This window comes from Arachis stenosperma, chromosome 9, assembly GCF_014773155.1.
Source record: "Arachis stenosperma cultivar V10309 chromosome 9, arast.V10309.gnm1.PFL2, whole genome shotgun sequence".
Lineage (NCBI taxonomy): Eukaryota > Viridiplantae > Streptophyta > Magnoliopsida > Fabales > Fabaceae > Arachis > Arachis stenosperma.
The window spans coordinates 15095248-15115309 of NC_080385.1; the positions used below are offsets into that span (position 1 = coordinate 15095248).

The window sequence follows — 20062 nt, forward strand, 5'->3', positions numbered from 1 at the left end:
AAGCCCATTTTGGGTTCGGTTCGATTGGTTTGGTCCGTTCGATTCAATTTTGGGCAAAATTCTTTAAAATTAGTGTCAAAATTCTAATTTTAATTTTCTTGAGCAATAATTAATTTATTCGCTAATTATTTACTAATCTCTCGGATTTTACAGGTTGATATAATGATAAACTCATTAATCCGCTTAAGCAAATGTTGGGGGTTGGGGATTCGAATCCTGCCTTGTGCATGCAACAACCCATTAGCCAGCTGTAAACTCTTAAATGGAGCTTCGATCTGCAACGGATTAGTCTTTGACCTGTCAAATTGGAGAATACCGAGAAAAACAAAAAAAATAAAAAAATAAAAAATAGACCATATCATTTCCCTAATATTAAATGATGCTCCCTTAATTTTCCTTATATAGTCATTCCTCAAATTTAGCTAACGGCGTCATATATAACTCAAGGTTAAGCCTAATTTACACAATAATTAGTTGAGCTGGACCTTCCCCAATTTCTATTCATAGCTTTCTCATGCATCCTAAACTCCTTTGGCCATAGCTTCACACAACAATTACAACAAACTTGAAGCAATTTCCCACATCCACCATAGCCTATATATATAATCAATTCTCAATTCTACTATGTACTACTCCAGAACCCTAGATAATACAGTATTCCCAAGAATATACATACACCATGGCTAGTATCCTTTGGCACTTTCTTTTGCCCATTTTTCTTGCCTCCCTTTTCTTTCCATACCCTACTTATGGTGCCAAGCAATCCAAAATAATTGGCATGAAAATGAATGTGATTGATCGGTGTTGGCGACGGAATCCCCAATGGAGGAGCCACCGAGCGCAACTCGCAAACTGCTCCATTGGCTATGCCGGCAAGATGATGAACAACATTGGCAGTGACCTCATCCATTATGAAGTTGTAGACCCTAGTGATGACCCCATAAACCCTAAGCCTGGTACCTTGCGATATGGAGCTTCTGTGATCCAACAAAAAGTTTGGATCACATTTAAAAGAGACATGAAAATTACATTGGCAAAACCCCTTCTCATTAGTAGCTTTACTGCCATTGATGGTCGCGGCGCCAACGTCCACATTGCTCATAACGCATGCTTTATGATCTTTAAGGTAACCAAAATGAGTTAATTCACATATTTATATTAGTTAAATTGATATGCATGCATGAATACTGAATTGCTAACTACATACTCAGATAACAAATTGTTTGTTATTTGTTTGAAGGCGACGAACGTAATAATCCACAACGTTCGGATCCATGATTGTAAAGCACAAGCTCCAGGTTTGGTGATGGGTCCAAATGGTAAGGTGATTTCATTGGGTCAAGTTGATGGCGATGCCATTAGACTAGTCACTGCTTCAAAGATTTGGATTGACCATAATACACTTCAAGATTGCGAAGATGGTCTTCTTGATGTTACACGGGGTTCCACTGATGTCACCGTCTCCAATAACTGGTTCCGGAACCAAGATAGGTTATGCTTCTTGGGCATGATGATGGATATATTAGAGACCAGAATATGAAAGTTACTGTTGTGTACAATCATTTTGGACCAAATTGTAACCAGCGTATGCCAAGGTAACTACATAATAAATTATTGCAAAGTTTAGGCGACTAATAATTTTTTATTGAGAATGCTACAAAATCAGTAAATATTATATTTTAAATCACTATTTAATAGTAATAATTTGGACTTATATTTATAAAAATTTATATACAAATTATACTGATAATATTTTGACGATATAATAAATATATATAGGATCCGTCATGGATATGCACATGTAGCAAACAATCTTTATCAGGGATGGATGCAATATGCTATTGGTGGAAGCATGGGACCTAGCCTCAAAAGCCAATCTAATCTCTTTATAGCACCCGAACTGGGAGCAAAGAGGTAAATAAACTGAATAATCAGTAATGAAATTAATTAATTAATTAATTAAGATGAATTTATTTTGATCATTGTTTTAGTAATTATATGTATACTATATATTTTAATTAATTATTATGTGTTGCGTAGGTGACATGGAGAAAAGGCAATAGCGAAAATGGGAACATGTGGGAATTCCATTCAGTAGGGGATGCTTTTGAAAATGGAGCTTCTTTCACGGTAACAAAAGGAGGACGTGTGCCAAAGCCAAATTATAGTGAGGAACAATATTTTAAGGTTCTTGATGCTAAATCTATCAGATTTTTGACAAGATCTTCTGGCGTACTATGATGCACAAAAAACTCTTATCTTGAATGATTACATCTACAATAATTACAAGGGATCCATCAATATAATCTTGACGCCAATACTAGGTTTATTTTCTAGATTTGGGTTCTCAATTTTCTTTATAAATCGAGAACTAATTTACAATTAAATAAGTACCTTATAATTTGAACGTATTATGGAAGAAATGTACATCATAGAAGAATGCACTCAATATTTATTAAGAGAGGTCTGCGGAAACTTGCCCCACTGCTAATATAATGAACTTTGTAATAATACTAGTACTAAGTTAAAGCTTACTCTTAATATAAATAAGAAAGCACATATATTCTTTATTTGAAATGATGTATAATTTGTTTCATTTTATTTTATTGCTTACACGATCTTGCCTACAGTAATTATTTTAAATAATAAAAAATTACTCGATGAATATTGGCATGCAAATTTCACAATTGATCAGTAAGAGATAATAAAATATTTAGATAATTATTTAAAAACATATATATATATAATAATATTTAATTGTGCTGAAAATACAAAGAAGGTAACTATTTTTTGTTATTTTAAATTAATATTTTTTTATAAGCTAATCAATTTATTAACAGTAACGATGGATATAAAAAATTTTGACTGTAAAGGCAAAATATAGAATATAATAATAAAATAATTTACACAATAATTTAATATATAGTAAGATCAAATTTAATAATATAATAAAAATAACAAAATATTTTATTCTTTTAATATTTAATTATTTTTTAAAGAAAGTACACGAAATAATACTTATATATAAAATATGTCGCAGTTCATTTGTATTTGTGAAATATGATTTTTTTTTATATCTTAAGATTGCATTTAGAAATTTAAGAGATAAAAATTAAATTGAATCTTTGTGTTTAGTTTAAGGTATACATAATTAAATTATATTTTAATATTTTATTTAGTTTAAAATAAATGTTAATTTATATAGAATTATTTATAATAGTCATTAGCTTTTAACTTTAGTTGGTTAGTTAATTATTATATTACCATGGTTAGAAATATACTAGAACTATAGTTAGAAACTAGTTTAGAACTAATCATACAAATAGCTAATCTCTAACAGTAACATTCATTTTTGTGATCATTCATTCTAAATTTTTTTTTGAAGTACTAATAAAGTTGAGTGGAAGAAAATTCTAAAAATAGATAGAATTGAGCTAATTGAATCAATCTCTTTATCAAATATAAAAAATAAATGTCTTAGATTCAGATAAGTTATACAAAGAAGCAATTCAGTATTCGCATTTGTAAAACAATTATTGAATTTTTGGAGTTGTCTATCAACTACTTAATAGAATATCTCAACTCGAAAATGATGTAAATTTGTGATATTTTAAATTTTGTGTCTTAATCTTTTTTATGTCACAAATACATATATAATCCATTTGATTGTCATCAAAGATTTCTCGATATAGATCATCTGTTTTGGCACAATAAAGACTCGTTGAAAAAGAATAAAATTGAACAAGAAGAGGCACCTGTCAAGTTGTTTGGTAGGCAAGTTTGGCAGCATGTCAGAAGAATCTCACGGATCGTCGATAACAGAGCAGGTCTAAGACCTCCAAGATATAACAGAGAGCATAATTAACTAAACAGAATATATTTTAGGAGTTGCCTTATTAGAAAGACAACTTGATTCGACATTGTCTTTATGGTACATCAATCAATTTCACTATCAAAATAATCGATTGAATCCATTAAAACACCTGATTGCAAGCATTCTTCAATCGATTGCTTTCAAGACATGATTGCATCATCCAAGAGTTTAAATATATTATGCAGTAAAATCATAAGAACTCTACATATGACTTATAATAAAAATGTACAAAAGTCCCACTGAATATTCAAGAACTCTACCTGTGAATTAAGTTCCCAGATTTACATGCACAGATAAGATGTTTTTTGCTACTTTAGCTTCTTTGTATAATAAGAAAGTTAGATTGTCATAATACTTTCTTTAAAAACAAAATATGCTTAAAAAGGTTGCACTACCTAATAAAAGCACAAAAAATTTTTGCTCTCATGTATGAAATTGGCAAAATAAGACACTAGCAAAGATGTCAGTGCTATGCTTCATGATCAGCAGAACAAAGTCCTAAGATTGAATTGATATCAACATTAGTATTCACTAATCATCATGTTGGCACCAACTATTGTAATAGTAGCAGCATCAATAAACTTTCACCATGGAAATAACTTACAAGAACTTATGCTTCTGTTGGATCTCATGAACCAGTGAGAAAGTTACAATCAATTCTAAAGTAAAATTCATAATATGATTTACAGGGATGAAATCATTTAAAATTGTCAAAATACCCAATGAACAATAATACCTAGACGCTCAAAAGTAACATGACACATTTCATGATACAGTCAAAATAACACTTAGATTTTGTTCTGAGTTTTTTGTAACTCACTAACATTAACTCTCATCCAAGCATCAATGGGAATTATAGGATCAGGTGGAGTTCTAGATAACAATTTCTTCATGGTCCAGGCCTTGGGATGATACCCCTTGGGTTTGTGATGCCTAGATTAGTGTATAGAAGATCGATTGCTTCTCCTTGACGATTGATAGCTTCAGTTTGCCTGTCTTGACGCTGCCTCATATCAATAAATTGTCCCTCCATATATACTCTCATGCTTCGCAATTCATCCATCAAATCTTGCATTGTTGGCGAAGGAGGGGGTGGTGGTTGTGCTTGCACCTCAGGGTCTTGTGGTTGTCCTTGGATCTGAGGTTCTTGGGCATCCGGATCTCTTCCCATCTGTCTTAGAGTGCTGTCATCAATCTTAGCTACATTACTCAAGATGACACTTTTCTCTTGACTCAAGTCAATTCCAAGCCAGGTGAAAATCCTAGTCCATTGGCAAGCATATCCTAAACCAACACTTGATTTTCCTTTCTTCATTTCAAGCATATGATGAACCATAAAATAAGGCCAGTTTATCTCCTTTCCAGTCACCATAGCCCAAAGCACTAGAATATCTTCGTTAAACAAGATTCCATGATTATGTTTTCTTGGAATCAACATGTACGAAAACAAATACATCAGTATACGTTGTTCATTACCCAAACCACTACAACTTATATTACCTCTAGCATCCATATGTGGATTCTCATACTGTAGACTCTGCAAACCCACCATTCTATTATACTCACCCTATTCCTCATCTGCCGCAAGACCTCCAGTAAATTTTGCCCCATGCTAAACTAAATTCCATTGTTCAGCTAATTCTTCCAAAGTAACTCTATAATGCCGTGACCTTAAATCAAACTCAATCAGCGGCATTGCCTCCTCACCAGTTTCATTAGGTTCAGGAACAACATAATTTAAAGTACTATAAACAGCCCTAACCAAGTGTGGGTAATAATCATCCTTAGTTTGTAAAAAATCAATCAAGTGTTGTGTTTGCAAAGAATTCCAGACCAAGTTATAATGTCTACCATGAATGAACTCGGCTGTTATGTACCTGGGAGGAACAATTGCCCTTGACTCGAACTTCTCCACATAGTTGTTCAGTGCCTTTGGAGACGACAGCCACCTTGCCATGTAATGTGATGAAGCAACCAGTCTGGCAGAAGCAGAGCTTTCTCCCTCAACCCTAACTCTTTTGGTGTTCTTAGTTCTGGCCATTTTGGGATATTGATTTGGTGGGTTTTGTAAGGAATTGGATGAGGATTAATAATATGTATGTAGGATCGAGTGGATGTTGGTGAGATTGGAGAAGAAAAAGAGAGAAAAAGAAGAAGCTTTCTGGATTCGATGAGAGAGGAGAGAGGGGCAAAAATAGGGTGTTATGGTGTTTTAAAACGTTATAGAAGAGTGAATACGCATGGTTTGGGTTTAATGGACAGCGAATTTCAAATTTCAATCGATTGGATTACATTACCAATCGATTGAATGCCGAAAAAAACACATTTACATCACTTTCCAATCGATTGAATTTTCAGACCAATCAATTGAATTGGAAGTTACGTACAAAATTCAATCGATTGGGTAACATAACCAATCGATTGAATAATGAGACCTCAAGTTGCTAATACACACTTTAATCGATTGAATTTGGCATATCCATATTGTTTTCATAAATTCAATCGATTGGTTTACACAACCAATCGATTGAATAGTGAGACCTCAGGTTGTTTTGAAGTATTTAATCGATTAGGTAGTATAAACAATCAATTGAATTGTAAAAAACCCACATTTTAGTCATCGTTCAATCGATTGGGTAATATGACCAATCGATTGATTTATGCGAAAACCATGCTGCCTTGCAATTTTCAATTGATTGTTTTGTGATAAACTGTAATCCAATCGATTGAGTTATAATTCAATCGATTGGTTTGATAGTCCAATCGATTGGTTTTCAAGGAAACACGATTTTATGGTTCATCATGAACGTCACGGATCAAATATAATCTTTTAATCGATTGGAATAGCCAAAAAATTTATTAGGATAAATGGAAGATCTAATTCGTTATTGTTTTTGTTCTTGATTGTTAATAAACATGATAGATTTATGATAAAATAATTATTTATAAAATAAAAAATAGTTTTTATAATTAAATAAAATATATGAGGTTAATTTGTAATTAAATTTAAAAAAGAACTATTATAGCAATTATTAAAAAAAACTTAAAAAATATATTTTGTTATGGGACCATTTAATGGTCCAAACATTCTGAGACCATCGAATTCCTTGCTGCGTTTGCCAAAGAACTTAATGTGTGTAAGTGACTAAGTTAGTGATTGTTTTTTAATATTATGTTTGTTGTTTATAGATTAGAATTAAAATTTCAATTTCAAAATATAAAATTTCAATCTCTTCTATTGAAAAGGACACAGAAAATTAAAACTTTTAGAAACAAAAACTAAAATTTTAATAATATTTTTTAAAAATATATTCATTTAATTTTTTTAATTTTAAATTCATCTTTTAGTCTTTATATTTATCTTAAATCAAACATAATACTTAAATATAGTTCAATCTAATACATTTTATATCAAATACAATACTAAAATTTAATTTAGTCTTAATCTCTCAACCTCTATCTCTCAATCTTAATTTTTCAATCTCAATTTCATTTTTAACTGCTTAAGTGTATTGTTGAGAAAAATTTTCGCAACTCTATATCTATAATTATAAATATTATTTTCAGTTTAAACCATAGCATTATTTCCCCATATTAAATTATCAATATCGCCTATAGCCACATAGACCATTTTAATTTGGTCCCTTAATTTTCCTTATATAGTCAATTAGTCATTGAACAAATTTAGCTAACAGCGTCATATAACTTAAGATTAAGCCTAATTCATACTATACTTAGTTGAGCTGGACCTACCTTTCCCCAATTTCTATTCATGGCTTTCTCGTGCATCCGACACTCCTTTGGCCATAGCTTCACACAACAACTTCAACAAACTTGAAGCAATTTCCCATCCACCGTAGCCTATATATATAATCAATTCTCAATTCTACTACGTACTACTCCAAAATCCTACATAACACATTATTCCCAAAAACATACATACACCATGGCTAGTATCTTTTGGCACTTTGTTTTGCCCATTTTTCTTGCTACCCTTTTCTCTCCAAACCCTACTTATGGTGCCAAGCAATCCAAAATAATTGGCATGAAAATGAATGTGATTGATCGGTGTTGGAGACGGGATCCCCAATGGAGGATCCACCGCGCGCAACTCACAAACTGTTCCATTGGCTATGCTGGCAAGATGATGAACAACATTGGCAGTGACCTCATCTATTATGAAGTTATAGATCCTAGTGATGACCCCATAAACCCTAAGCCTGGTACCTTGCGATATGGAGCTTCTGTGATTCAACAAAAAGTTTGGATCACATTTAAAAGAGACATGAAAATTACATTGGCAAAACCCCTTCTCATTAGTAGCTTTACCGCCATTGATGGCCGCGGCGCCAACGTCCACATTGCTCATAACGCATGCTTTATGATCTTTAAGGTAACCAAAATGAGTTAATTCACATATTTATATTAGTTAAATTGATATGCATGCATGAATACTGAATTGCTAACTACATACTCAGATAACAAATTGTTTGTTATTTGTTTGAAGGCGACGAACGTAATAATCCACAACGTTCGGATCCATGATTGTAAAGCACAAGCTCCAGGTTTGGTGATGGGTCCAAATGGTAAGGTGATTTCATTGGGTCAAGTTGATGGCGATGCCATTAGACTAGTCACTGCTTCAAAGATTTGGATTGACCATAATACACTTCAAGATTGCGAAGATGGTCTTCTTGATGTTACACGGGGTTCCACTGATGTCACCGTCTCCAATAACTGGTTCCGGAACCAAGATAAGGTTATGCTTCTTGGGCATGATGATGGATATATTAGAGACCAGAATATGAAAGTTACTGTTGTGTACAATCATTTTGGACCAAATTGTAACCAGCGTATGCCAAGGTAACTACATAATAAATTATTGCAAAGTTTAGGCGACTAATAATTTTTTATTGAGAATGCTACAAAATCAGTAAATATTATTATTTTAAATCACTATTTAATAGTAATAATTTGGACTTATATTTATAAAAATTTATATACAAATTATACTGATAATATATTTGACGATATTAATAAATATATATAGGATCCGTCATGGATATGCACATGTAGCAAACAATCTTTATCAGGGATGGATGCAATATGCTATTGGTGGAAGCATGGGACCTAGCCTCAAAAGCCAATCTAATCTCTTTATAGCACCCGAATCTGGGAGCAAAGAGGTAAATAAACTGAATAATCAGTAATGAAATTAATTAATTAATTAATTAAGATGAATTTATTTTGATCATTGTTTTAGTAATTATATTATGTATACTATATATTATTTTAATTAATTATTATGTGTTGCGTAGGTGACATGGAGAAAAGGCAATAGCGAAAATGGGAACATGTGGGAATTCCATTCAGTAGGGGATGCTTTTGAAAATGGAGCTTCTTTCACGGTAACAAAAGGAGGACGTGTGCCAAAGCCAAATTATAGTGAGGAACAATATTTTAAGGTTCTTGATGCTAAATCTATCAGATTTTTGACAAGATCTTCTGGCGTACTATGATGCACAAAAAACTCTTATCTTGAATGATTACATCTACAATAATTACAAGGGATCCATCAATATAATCTTGACGCCAATACTAGGTTTATTTTCTAGATTTGGGTTCTCAATTTTCTTTATAAATCGAGAACTAATTTACAATTAAATAAGTACCTTATAATTTGAACGTATTATGGAAGAAATGTACATCATAGAAGAATGCACTCAATATTTATTAAGAGAGGTCTGCGGAAACTTGCCCCACTGCTAATATAATAAACTTTGTAATAATACTAGTACTAAATTAAAGCTTACTCTTAATATAAATAAGAAAGCACATATATTCTTTATTTGAAATGATGTACAATTTGTTTTTTTTTTTTAATTTTATTGCTTACACGATCTTGCCTACAGTAATTATTTTGAATAATAAAAAATTACTCGATGAATATTGACATGCAAATTTCACAATTGATCAGTAAGAGATAATAAAATATTTAGATAATTATTTAAAAACATATATATATAATAATATTTAATTGTACTGAAAATACAAAGAAGATAACTATTTTTTGTTATTTTAAATTAATATTTTTTTATAAGCTAATCAATTTATTAACAGTAACGACGGATATAAAAAATTTTGACTGTAAAGGCAAAATATAGAATATAATAATAAAATAATTTACACAATAATTTAATATATAGTAAGATCAAATTTAATAATATAATAAAAATAACAAAATATTTTATTCTTTTAATATTTAATTATTTTTTAAAGAAAGTACACGAAATAATACTTATATATAAAATATGTCGCAGTTCATTTGTATTTATGAAATATGTTTTTTTTTTATATCTTAAGATTGTATTTAGAAAATTAAGAGATAAAAATTAAATTGAATCTTTGTGTTTAGTTTAAGGTATACATAATTAAATTATATTTTAATATTTTATTTAGTTAAAAATAAAAGTTAATTTATATAGAATTATTTATAATAGTCATTAGCTTCTAACCTTAGTTGGTTAGTTAATTATTATATTACCATGGTTAGAAATATACTAGAACTATAGTTAGAAACTAGTTTAGAACTAATCATAGTTAATTAGTTCTACAAATAGCTAATCTCTATACAGTAACATTCATTTTTGTGATCATTCATTCTAAAAAATTTTTTTTGAAGTACTAATAAAGTGGAAGAAAATTCTAATAATAGAGAAAATTGAGCTAATTGAATCCATCTCTTTATCAAATATAAAAAATAAATGTCTTAGATTCAGATAAGTTATACAAAGAAGCAATTCAATATTCGCATTTGTAAAACAATTATTGAATTTTTGGAGTTGTCTATCAACTATTTAATAGAATATCTCAACTCAAAAATGATGTAAATTTGTGATATTTTGAATTTTGCGTCTTATTCTTTTTTATGTCACAAATACATATATAATCTATTTGATTGTCATCAAAGATTTCTCGATATAGATCATCTGTTTTGGTGCAATAAAGACTCGTTGAAAAAGAATAAAATTGAACAAGAAGAGGCACCTGTGAAATTGTTTGGTAGGCAAGTTTGGCAGCATGTCAGAAGAATCTCACGGATCGTCGATAACAGAGCAGGTCTACGACCTCCAAGATATGGCAGAGAGCATAATTAGACTAAACAGAATATATTTTGGGAGTTACCTTATTAGAAAGACAACTTGATTCAACATTGTCTTGATATGATGCACATTGAAAAAAAATGTGTTTGATAACATCATGTACATAGTAATGGACGATGAGCGAACAAAGGACAACGATAAAGTTAGGTTAGACTTGATGGACATTTGCAGGGGGTCAGATCTGAATTTAAAGAGTGATAACAGGCAGTGGGCTAAACCAAAGGCGGTGCTCTTTCTAATGAAGGATCGGAGTAGAGACAAAATATTTGTAAGTGGATTAGAGAATTAATATTTTCTTATGGTTACGCCTCTAACTTGGGCAAGTGTACAAATGTGTCACAAGGTAAGCTTGCTGAGTTGAAGGGTTATGATTATCATGTATTTATAGAGTCTTTGCTTCCGATCGCGTTCAGAGAACTTCCAACCAACATCTGAAAACCCCTCACAAAAATAAGTGAATTTATAGGAAGTTTTGTGCTACGAAACTTAGCATTATTGGCCTCACAGTCATGGACAAGAACATTTTTGTCATACTTTATAAGTTAGAGAGGATATTCCCTCCATCTTCTTTGACGTTATAGAACATTTAACAGTCCACCTACCATACGAAGCAATACTATGTTGGCCGGTCTGGTGCACGAAATTGTGATCATCAATGGCGCCATCAACATGGTACGCTCATTGCAATCTCAACTCTTTATCACAACTTCGCACAACTAACCAGCAAGTGTACTGGGTCATCCAAGTAATAAACCTTACGCGAGTAAGGGTCGATCCCACAGAGATTGTTGGTATGAAGCAAGCTATGGTCACCTTGTAAATCTCAGTCAGGCAGACTCAAATGGGTATAGATGATGAATAAAACATAAAGATAAAGATAGAGATACTTATGCAATTCATTGGTGAGAACTTCAGATAAGCGAATGGAGATGCTTTGTCCCTTCCGTCTCTCTGCTTTCCTACTGTCTTCATCCAATCCTTCTTACTCTTTTCCATGGCAAGCTGTATGCAAGGGTTTCACCGTTGTCAGTGGCTACCTCCCATCCTCTCAGTGGAAATGTTCAACGCACCCTGTCACGGCATGGCTATCCAGCTGTCGGTTCTCGATCATGTCGGAATAGAATCCAGTGATTCTTTTGCGTCTGTCACTAACGCCTCACAATCGCGAGTTTGAAGCTCGTCACAGTCATTCAATCATTGAATCCTACTCAGAATACCACAGACAAGATTTAGACCTTCCGGATTCTCTTGAATGCCGCCATCAGTTCTAGCTTATACCACGAAGACTCTGATCTCACGGAATGGATGGCTCGGTTGTCAGGCGAGCAACAACCATGCGTCGTGTATCAGGAATCCAAGAGATATCCACCCAATCTAAGGTAGAACGGAGGTGGTTGTCAGTCACACGTTCATAGGTGAGAATGATGATGAGTGTCACGGATCATCACATTCATCAAGTTGAAGAACAAGTGATATCTTGGAACAAGAACAAGCTGAATTGAATAGAAGAACAATAGTAATTGCATTAATACTCGAGGTACAGCAGAGCTCCACACCTTAATCTATGGTGTGTAGAAACTCCACCGTTGAAAATACATAAGAACAAGAGTGATCATTGGCTTCGGCCCCAAAGAGGGAACCAGAAGAACCAAGATCTGATCTAAGAACTAGATGTCCGAAGATGAAAATACAATAGTAAAAGGTCCTATTTATAGGGAACTAGTAGCTTAAGAATTACAAAGATGAGTAAATGACATAAAAATCCACTTCCGGGCCCACTTGGTGTGTGCTTGGGCTGAGCAATGAAGCATTTTCGTGTAGAGACTCTTCTTGGAGTTAAACGCCAGCTTTTGTGCTAGTTTGGGCGTTTAACTCCCACTTTGGTGCCAGTTCCGGCGTTTAACGCTGGGAATTCTGAAGGTGACTTTGAACGCCGGTTTGGGCCATCAAATCTTGAGCAAAGTATGGACTATCATATATTTCTGGAAAGCCCAGAATGTCTACTTTCCAACGCCGTTAAGAGCGCGCCAATTGGGCTTCTGTAGCTCCAGAAAATCCACTTCGAGTGCAGGGAGGTCAGAATCCAACAGCATCTGCAGTCCTTTTCAGTCTCTGAATCAGATTTTTGCTCAGGTCCCTCAATTTCAGCCAGAAAATACCTGAAATCACAGAAAAACACACAAACTCATAGTAAAGTCCAGAAAAGTGAATTTTAACTAAAAACTAATAAAAATATACTAAAAACTAACTAAATCCTACTAAAAACATACTAAAAACAATGCCAAAAAGCGTACAAATTATCCGTTCATCACAACACCAAACTTAAATTGTTGCTTGTCCCCAAGCAACTGAAAATCAAATAAGATAAAAAGAAGAGAATATGCAATGAACTCCAAAAACATCTATGAAGATCAGTATTAATTAGATGAGCGGGGCTTTTAGCTTTTTGCCTCTGAACAGTTTTGGCATCTCACTTTATCCTTTGAAATTCATAATGATTGGCTTCTTTAGGAACTCAGAATCCAGATAGTGTTATTGATTCTCCTAGTTAAGTATGATGATTCTTGAACACGGCTACTTTATGAGTCTTGGTCGTGGCCCAAAGCACTCTGTCTTCCAGTATTACCACCGGATACATACATGCCACAGACACATAATTGGGTGAACCTTTTCAGATTGTGACTCAGCTTTGCTAGAGTCCCCAATTAGAGGTGTCCAGGGTTCTTAAGCACACTCTTTTTGCCTTGGATCACAACTTTATTTCTTTCTTTTTCTTTCTTTTTCTCTTTCTCCCTTCTTTTTTTTTTGTATTCACTGCTTTTTCTTGCTTCAAGAATCATTTTTATGATTTTTCAGATCCTCAGTAACATGTCTCCTTTTTCATCATTCTTTCAAGAGCCAACAACTTTAACATTCATGAACCACAAATTCAAAAGACATATGCACTGTTTAAGCATACATTCAGAAAACAAAAGTATTGCCACCACATCAAAATAATTAATCTGTTATAAAATCTGAAATCCATGCAATTCTTCTCTTTTTCAATTAAGAACATTTTTCTTAAGAAAGGTGATGGATTCATAGGACATTCATAACTTTAAGGCATAGACACTAATGATCATAAGACACAAACATAGATAAACATAAGCATAGAAATTCGAAAAACAGGGAAATGAAGGACAAGGAGATTAAAGAACGGGTCCACCTTAGTGACGGCTTGTTCTTCCTCTTGAAGGTCTTATGGAGTGCTTGAGCTCCTCAATGTCTCTTCCTTGTCTTTGCTGCTCCTCTCTCATGATTCTTTGATCTTCTCTAATTTCATGGAGGAGGATGAAATGTTCTTGGTGCTCCACCCTTAGTTGTCCCATGTTGGAACTCAATTCTCCTAGGGAGGTGTTGATTTGCTCCCAATAGTTTTGTGGAGGAAGGTGCATTCCTTGAGGTATCTCAGGGATTTCATGATGAGAGGGGTCTCTTGTTTGCTCCATCCTTTTCTTAGTGATGGGCTTGTCCTCATCAATGAGGATGTCTCCTTCTATGTCAACTCCTACTGAATAACAGAGGTGACAAATGAGATGAGGAAAGGCTAACCTTGCCAAGGTAGAGGACTTGTCCGCCACCTTATAAAGTTCTTGGGCTATAACCTCATGAACTTCTACTTCTTCTCCAATCATGATACTATGGATCATGATGGCCCGGTCTAGAGTAACTTCGGACCGGTTGCTAGTGGGAATGATTGAGCGTTGGATAAACTCCAACCATCCCCTAGCCACGGGCTTGAGGTCATGCCTTCTCAATTGAACCGGCTTCCCTCTTGAATCTCTCTTCCATTGGGCGCCCTCTTCATAAATGTCAGTGAGGACTTGGTCCAACCTTTGATCAAAGTTGACCCTTCTAGTGTAAGGATGTTCATCTCCTTGCATCATGGGCAAGTTGAATGCCAACCTCACATTTTCCGGACTAAAATCTAAGTATTTCCCCCGAACCATTGTAAGCCAATTCTTTGGGTCCGGGTTCACACTTTGATCATGGTTCTTGGTGATCCATGCATTGGCATAGAACTCTTGAACCATTAAGATTCCGACTTGTTGAATAGGGTTGGTAAGAACTTCCCAACCTCTTCTTCGAATCTCATGTCGGATCTCCGGATATTCACTCTTTTTGAGTTTGAAAGGGACCTCGGGGATCACCTTCTTCAAGGCCACAACTTCATAGAAGTGGTCTTGATGTACCCTTGAGATGAATCTCTCCATCTCCCATGACTCGGAGGTGGAAGCTTTTGCCTTCCCTTTCCTCTTTCTAGAGGTTTCTCCGGCCTTGGATGCCATAAATGGTTATGGAAAAACAAAAAGCAATGCTTTTACCACACCAAACTTAAAAGATTTGCTCATCCTCGAGCAAAAGAAGAAAGGAAAGAGTAGAAGAAGGAGAAATAGAGGAGATGGAGATGGCTTATGGTTCGGCTAAAAGGGGAGAAGTGGTGTTTAGGGTGTGTGAAAATGAGGGAGTGAAGATGGGTTTATATAGGGGTGGAGAGAGGGGTAGGGTTCGGCCATTATGGGTGGGTTTGGGAGGGGAAGTGGTTTGAATTTGAATGGTGAGGTAGGTGGGGTTTTATGAAGGATGGATGTGAGTGGTGAAGAGAAAGATGGGATTTGATAGGTGAAGGGTTTTTGGGGAAGAGGTATTGAGGTGATTGGTGAATGGGTGAAGAAGAAAGAGGGTGGTGGGGTTGGTGGGGATCCTGTGGGGTCCACAGATCCTGAGGTGTCAAGGAAAAGTCATCCCTGCACCAAATGGCGTGCAAAAATGCATTCTGAGCCAATTCTGGCATTAAACGCCGGGCTGGTGCCCATTTCTGGCGTTTAACGCCAAGTGCTTGCCCTTTTTTGGCGTTTAACGCCAGTCTGGTGCCCTTTTCTGGCGTTAAACGCCCAGAATGGTGCCAGACTGGGCGTTAAACACCCAACTGCTACCCTTACTGGCGTTTAAACGCCAGCAGGATCTTCCTCCAGGGTGTGCTGTTTTTCTTTCTGTTTTTCATTCTGTTTTTGCTTTTTCAATTGATTTTGTGGCTTCTCATGATCATCAACCTACAGAAAACATAAAATAACAAAGGAAAATAGAAAAAATATAACATTGGGTTACCTCCCAACAAGCGCTTCTTTAATGTCAGTAGCTTGACAGAGGGCTCTCATGAGCCTCACAGATACTCAGAGCAATGTTGGAACCTCCCAACACCAAACTTAGAGTTTGAGTGTGGGGGTTCAACACCAAACTTAGAATTTGGTTGTGGCCTCCCAACACCAAACTTAAAGTTTGACTGTGGGGGCTCTGTTTGACTCTGTTTTGAGAGAAGCTCTTCATGCTTCCTCTCCATGGTGATAGAGGGATATCCTTGAGCCTTAAACACAAAGGATTCTTCATTCACTTGAATGATCAATTCTCCTCTGTCAACATCAATCACAGCCTTTGCTGTGGCTAGGAAGGGTCTGCCAAGAATGATAGATTCATCCATGCTCCTCCCAGTTTCTAGGACTATGAAATTAGCAGGGATGTAATGGTCTTCAACCTTTACCAGAACATCTTCTACAAGTCCATAAGCTTGTTTCTTTGAATTGTCTGCCATCTCTAGTGAGATACTTGCAGCTTGTACCTCAAAGATCCCTAGCTTCTCCATTACAGAGAGAGGCATGAGGTTTATACTTGATCCTAAGTCACACAGAGCCTTCTTGAAGGTCATGGTGCCTATGGTACAATGTATTGAGAACTTCCCAGGATCTTGTTTCTTTTGAGGTAATTTCTGCCTAGACAAGTCATCCAGTTCTTTGGTGAGCAAAGGAGGTTCGTTCTCCCAAGTCTCATTACCAAATAACTTGTCATTTAGCTTCATGATTGCTCCAAGGTATTTAGCAACTTGCTCTTCAGTGACATACTCATCCTCTTCAGAGGAGGAATACTCATCAGAGCTCATGAATGGCAGAAGTAAATCCAATGGAACCTCTATGGTCTCAGTGTGAGCCTCAGATTCCCATGGTTCCTCATTAGGGAACTCATTGGAGGCCAGTAGACGTCCATTGAGGTCTTCCTCAGTGGCGTTCACTGCCTCTTCCTCTTCTCCAAATTCGGCCATGTTGATGGCCTTGCATTCTCCTTTTGGATTTTCTTCTGTATTGCTTGGAAGAGTACTAGGAGGGAGTTCAGTAATTTTCTTGCTCAGCTGTCCCACTTGTGCCTCCAAATTTCTAATGGAGGACCTTGTTTCAGTCATGAAACTTTGAGTGGTTTTGATCAGATCAGAGACCATGGTTGCTAAGTCAGAGTGGCTCTGCTTAGAACTCTCTGTCTGTTGCTGAGAAGATGATGGAAAAGGCTTGCCATTGCTAAACCTATTTCGTCCACCATTATTGTTATTGAAACCTTGTTGAGGTTTCTGTTGATCCTTCCATGAGAAATTTGGATGATTTCTCCATGAAGAATTATAGGTGTTTCCATAGGGTTCTCCCATGTAATTCACCTCTTCCATTGAAGGGTTCTCAGGATCATAAGCTTCTTCTTCAGATGAAGCATCCTTAGTACTACTTGGTGCATTTTGCATTCCAGACAGACTTTGAGAAATCAAATTGACTTGCTGAGTCAATATTTTGTTCTGAGCCAATATGGCATTCATAGTATCAATCTCAAGAACTCCTTTCTTCTGATTTGTCCCATTGTTCACAGGATTCCTTTCAGAAGTGTACATGAATTGGTTATTTGCAACCATTTTAATTAGTTCTTGAGCTTCTGTAGGCGTCTTCTTCAGATGAAGAGATCCTCCAGCAGAGCTATCCAAAGACATCTTGGACAGTTCAGACAGACCATCATAGAAAATACCTATGATGCTCCATTCAGAAAGCATGTCAAAGGGACACTTTCTGATCAATTGTTTGTATCTTTTCCAAGCTTCATAGAGGGATTCACCTTCCTTCTGTCTGAAGGTTTGGACTTCCACTCTAAGCTTACTCAATTTTTGAGGTGGAAAGAACTTTGCCAAGAAGGCATTGACTAGCTTTTCCCAAGAGTTCAGGCTTTCTTTAGGTTGTGAATCCAACCATATCCTAGCTCTGTCTCTTACAGCAAAAGGGAATAGCATAAGTCTATAGACCTCAGGGTTGACTCCATTAGTCTTGACAGTGTCACAGATTTGTAAGAACTCAGCTAAAAACTGATGAGGATCTTCCAATGGAAGTCCATGGAACTTGCAATTTTGTTGCATTAGAGAAACTAATTGAGGCTTAAGCTCAAAGTTGTTTGCTCCAATGGCAGGGATAGAGATGCTTCTCCCATAGAAGTCGGGAGTAGGTGGAGTAAAGTCACCCAGCACCTTCCTTGCATTGTTGGCATTTGTTGTTTTCGGCCGCCATGGGTTCTTCTTCTTTGAAGATTTCTGTTAGGTCCTCTACAAAGAGTTGTGCCTTAGCTTCTCTTAGCTTTCGCTTCAAGGTCCTTTCAGGTTCAGGATCAGCCTCAACAAGAATGCTTTTGTCTTTGCTCCTGCTCATATGAAAGAGAAGAGAACAAGAAAAGACGGAATCCTCTATGTCACAGTATAGAGATTCCTTGAGGTGTCAGAGGAAAAGAAAAATAGAAGGAAGAGGGAGAAGAATTCGAACTTAGTCAGATAGAGTTCAAATTGTGCATTGAGGAGGAGTGGTACTCCATAAATAGAAGGATGTGAGAAGAGGGGAAGAAATTTTCGAAAATATAAGTAAAACATTTTGAAAAACATTAATTGATTTTCGAAAACCAAAAGTGGAAAAGAAATCAAGTGATTTTTGAAAAAGATTTTGAAATCAGAAATCAAAAAGATATGATTGAAAACTATTTTGAAAAAGATGTGATTAAAAAGATATGATTTGAAAAACAATGTTTAAAAAGATTTGATTTTAAAAAATTAATGACTTGGCTAACAAGAAAAGATATGATTCAAACATTAAACCTTTCTCAACAGAAAAGGCAACATACTTGAAATGTTGAATCAAATCATTAATTATTAGCAAGTATCTTTGAAAAAGGAAAGAAATTGATTTTGAAAAAGATTTGATTGAAAAGATTTGATTTGAAAAAGATTTGATTTTGAAAAACTTTGAAAACTTGAAAAAAAATTGCATTAAAAACAAAATCTTCCCTCTTGTGCCATCCTGGCGTTAAACGCCCAGAATGGTGCACATTCTGGCGTTTAACGCCCAATGCACTACCCTTTTGGGCGTTAAACGCCCAACCAGGTATCCTGGCTGGCGTTTAAACGCCAGTTTTCCTTTCTTCACTGGGCGTTTTGAACGCCCAGCTTTTTTTGTGTAATTCCTCTGCTGCATGTATTGAATCTTCAGTTCTCTGTATTATTGACTTGAAAATAGAACCAAGATCAAATAAACAATGCATGCAAGACACCAAACTTAAAATGAGACCAGTGCCTCAGTAAGAAACATAACATATTTTTTTGGTTTTTATGATTTTGTAATTTTTTTTGGATTTTTCGAAAATTAAGTGGAAAAGAAAATAAAGGTATCAAAATTCTTAATGAGAATTCCAGGAATCATGCAATGTTAGTCTAAAGCTTTAGTCTAAAGAAATTAGACATGGATAGCCAAGCTTCAGCAGGACATTACATTCAAGAGCTAAATTGATGAGAATCAATCAGCTTTGGTGATGATAAGAACATCACCTTGAAACACTAGAATTCATTCTTAAGAACTCTGAAAAAAATACCTAATCTAAGCAACAAGATGAACCGTCAGTTGTCCAAACTCAACAATCCCCGGCAACGGCGCCAAAAACTTGGTGCACGAAATTGTGATCATCAATGGCGCCATCAACATGGTACGCTCATTGCAATCTCAACTCTTTATCACAACTTCGCACAACTAACCAGCAAGTGTACTGGGTCGTCCAAGTAATAAACCTTACGCGAGTAAGGGTCGATCCCACAGAGATTGTTGGTATGAAGCAAGCTATGGTCACCTTGTAAATCTCAGTCAGGCAGACT

The 20062-nt window shown here is 35.3% G+C and overlaps 1 protein-coding gene and 1 pseudogene across 1 annotated transcript; both read left to right on the forward strand.

Annotated features, from left to right (window-relative positions):
* Positions 1 to 679: 679 nt before the first annotated feature.
* LOC130949120 (putative pectate lyase 17) lies at positions 680 to 2268 on the forward strand (annotated as a pseudogene).
* Positions 2269 to 7820: 5552 nt separating this feature from the next.
* On the forward strand, positions 7821 to 9393 carry LOC130949122 (probable pectate lyase 8). Its single transcript, XM_057877939.1, has 4 exons — positions 7821 to 8267; positions 8382 to 8737; positions 8925 to 9060; positions 9193 to 9393. The coding sequence occupies exons 1-4, from the start codon at positions 7821 to 7823 to the stop codon at positions 9391 to 9393; spliced, it is 1140 nt and encodes a 379-aa protein (XP_057733922.1).
* Positions 9394 to 20062: the final 10669 nt, after the last annotated feature.

Bases quoted from the DNA above. Each gene is read 5' to 3' on its own strand.
- LOC130949122 (XM_057877939.1), top strand. From the start codon at position 7,821: ATGGCTAGTATCTTTTGGCACTTTGTTTTGCCCATTTTTCTTGCTACC. The intron at 8,268-8,381 runs GTAACCAAAATG...ATTTGTTTGAAG, and splicing joins CATGCTTTATGATCTTTAAG to GCGACGAACGTAATAATCCA. The intron at 8,738-8,924 runs GTAACTACATAA...AAATATATATAG, and splicing joins TGTAACCAGCGTATGCCAAG to GATCCGTCATGGATATGCAC.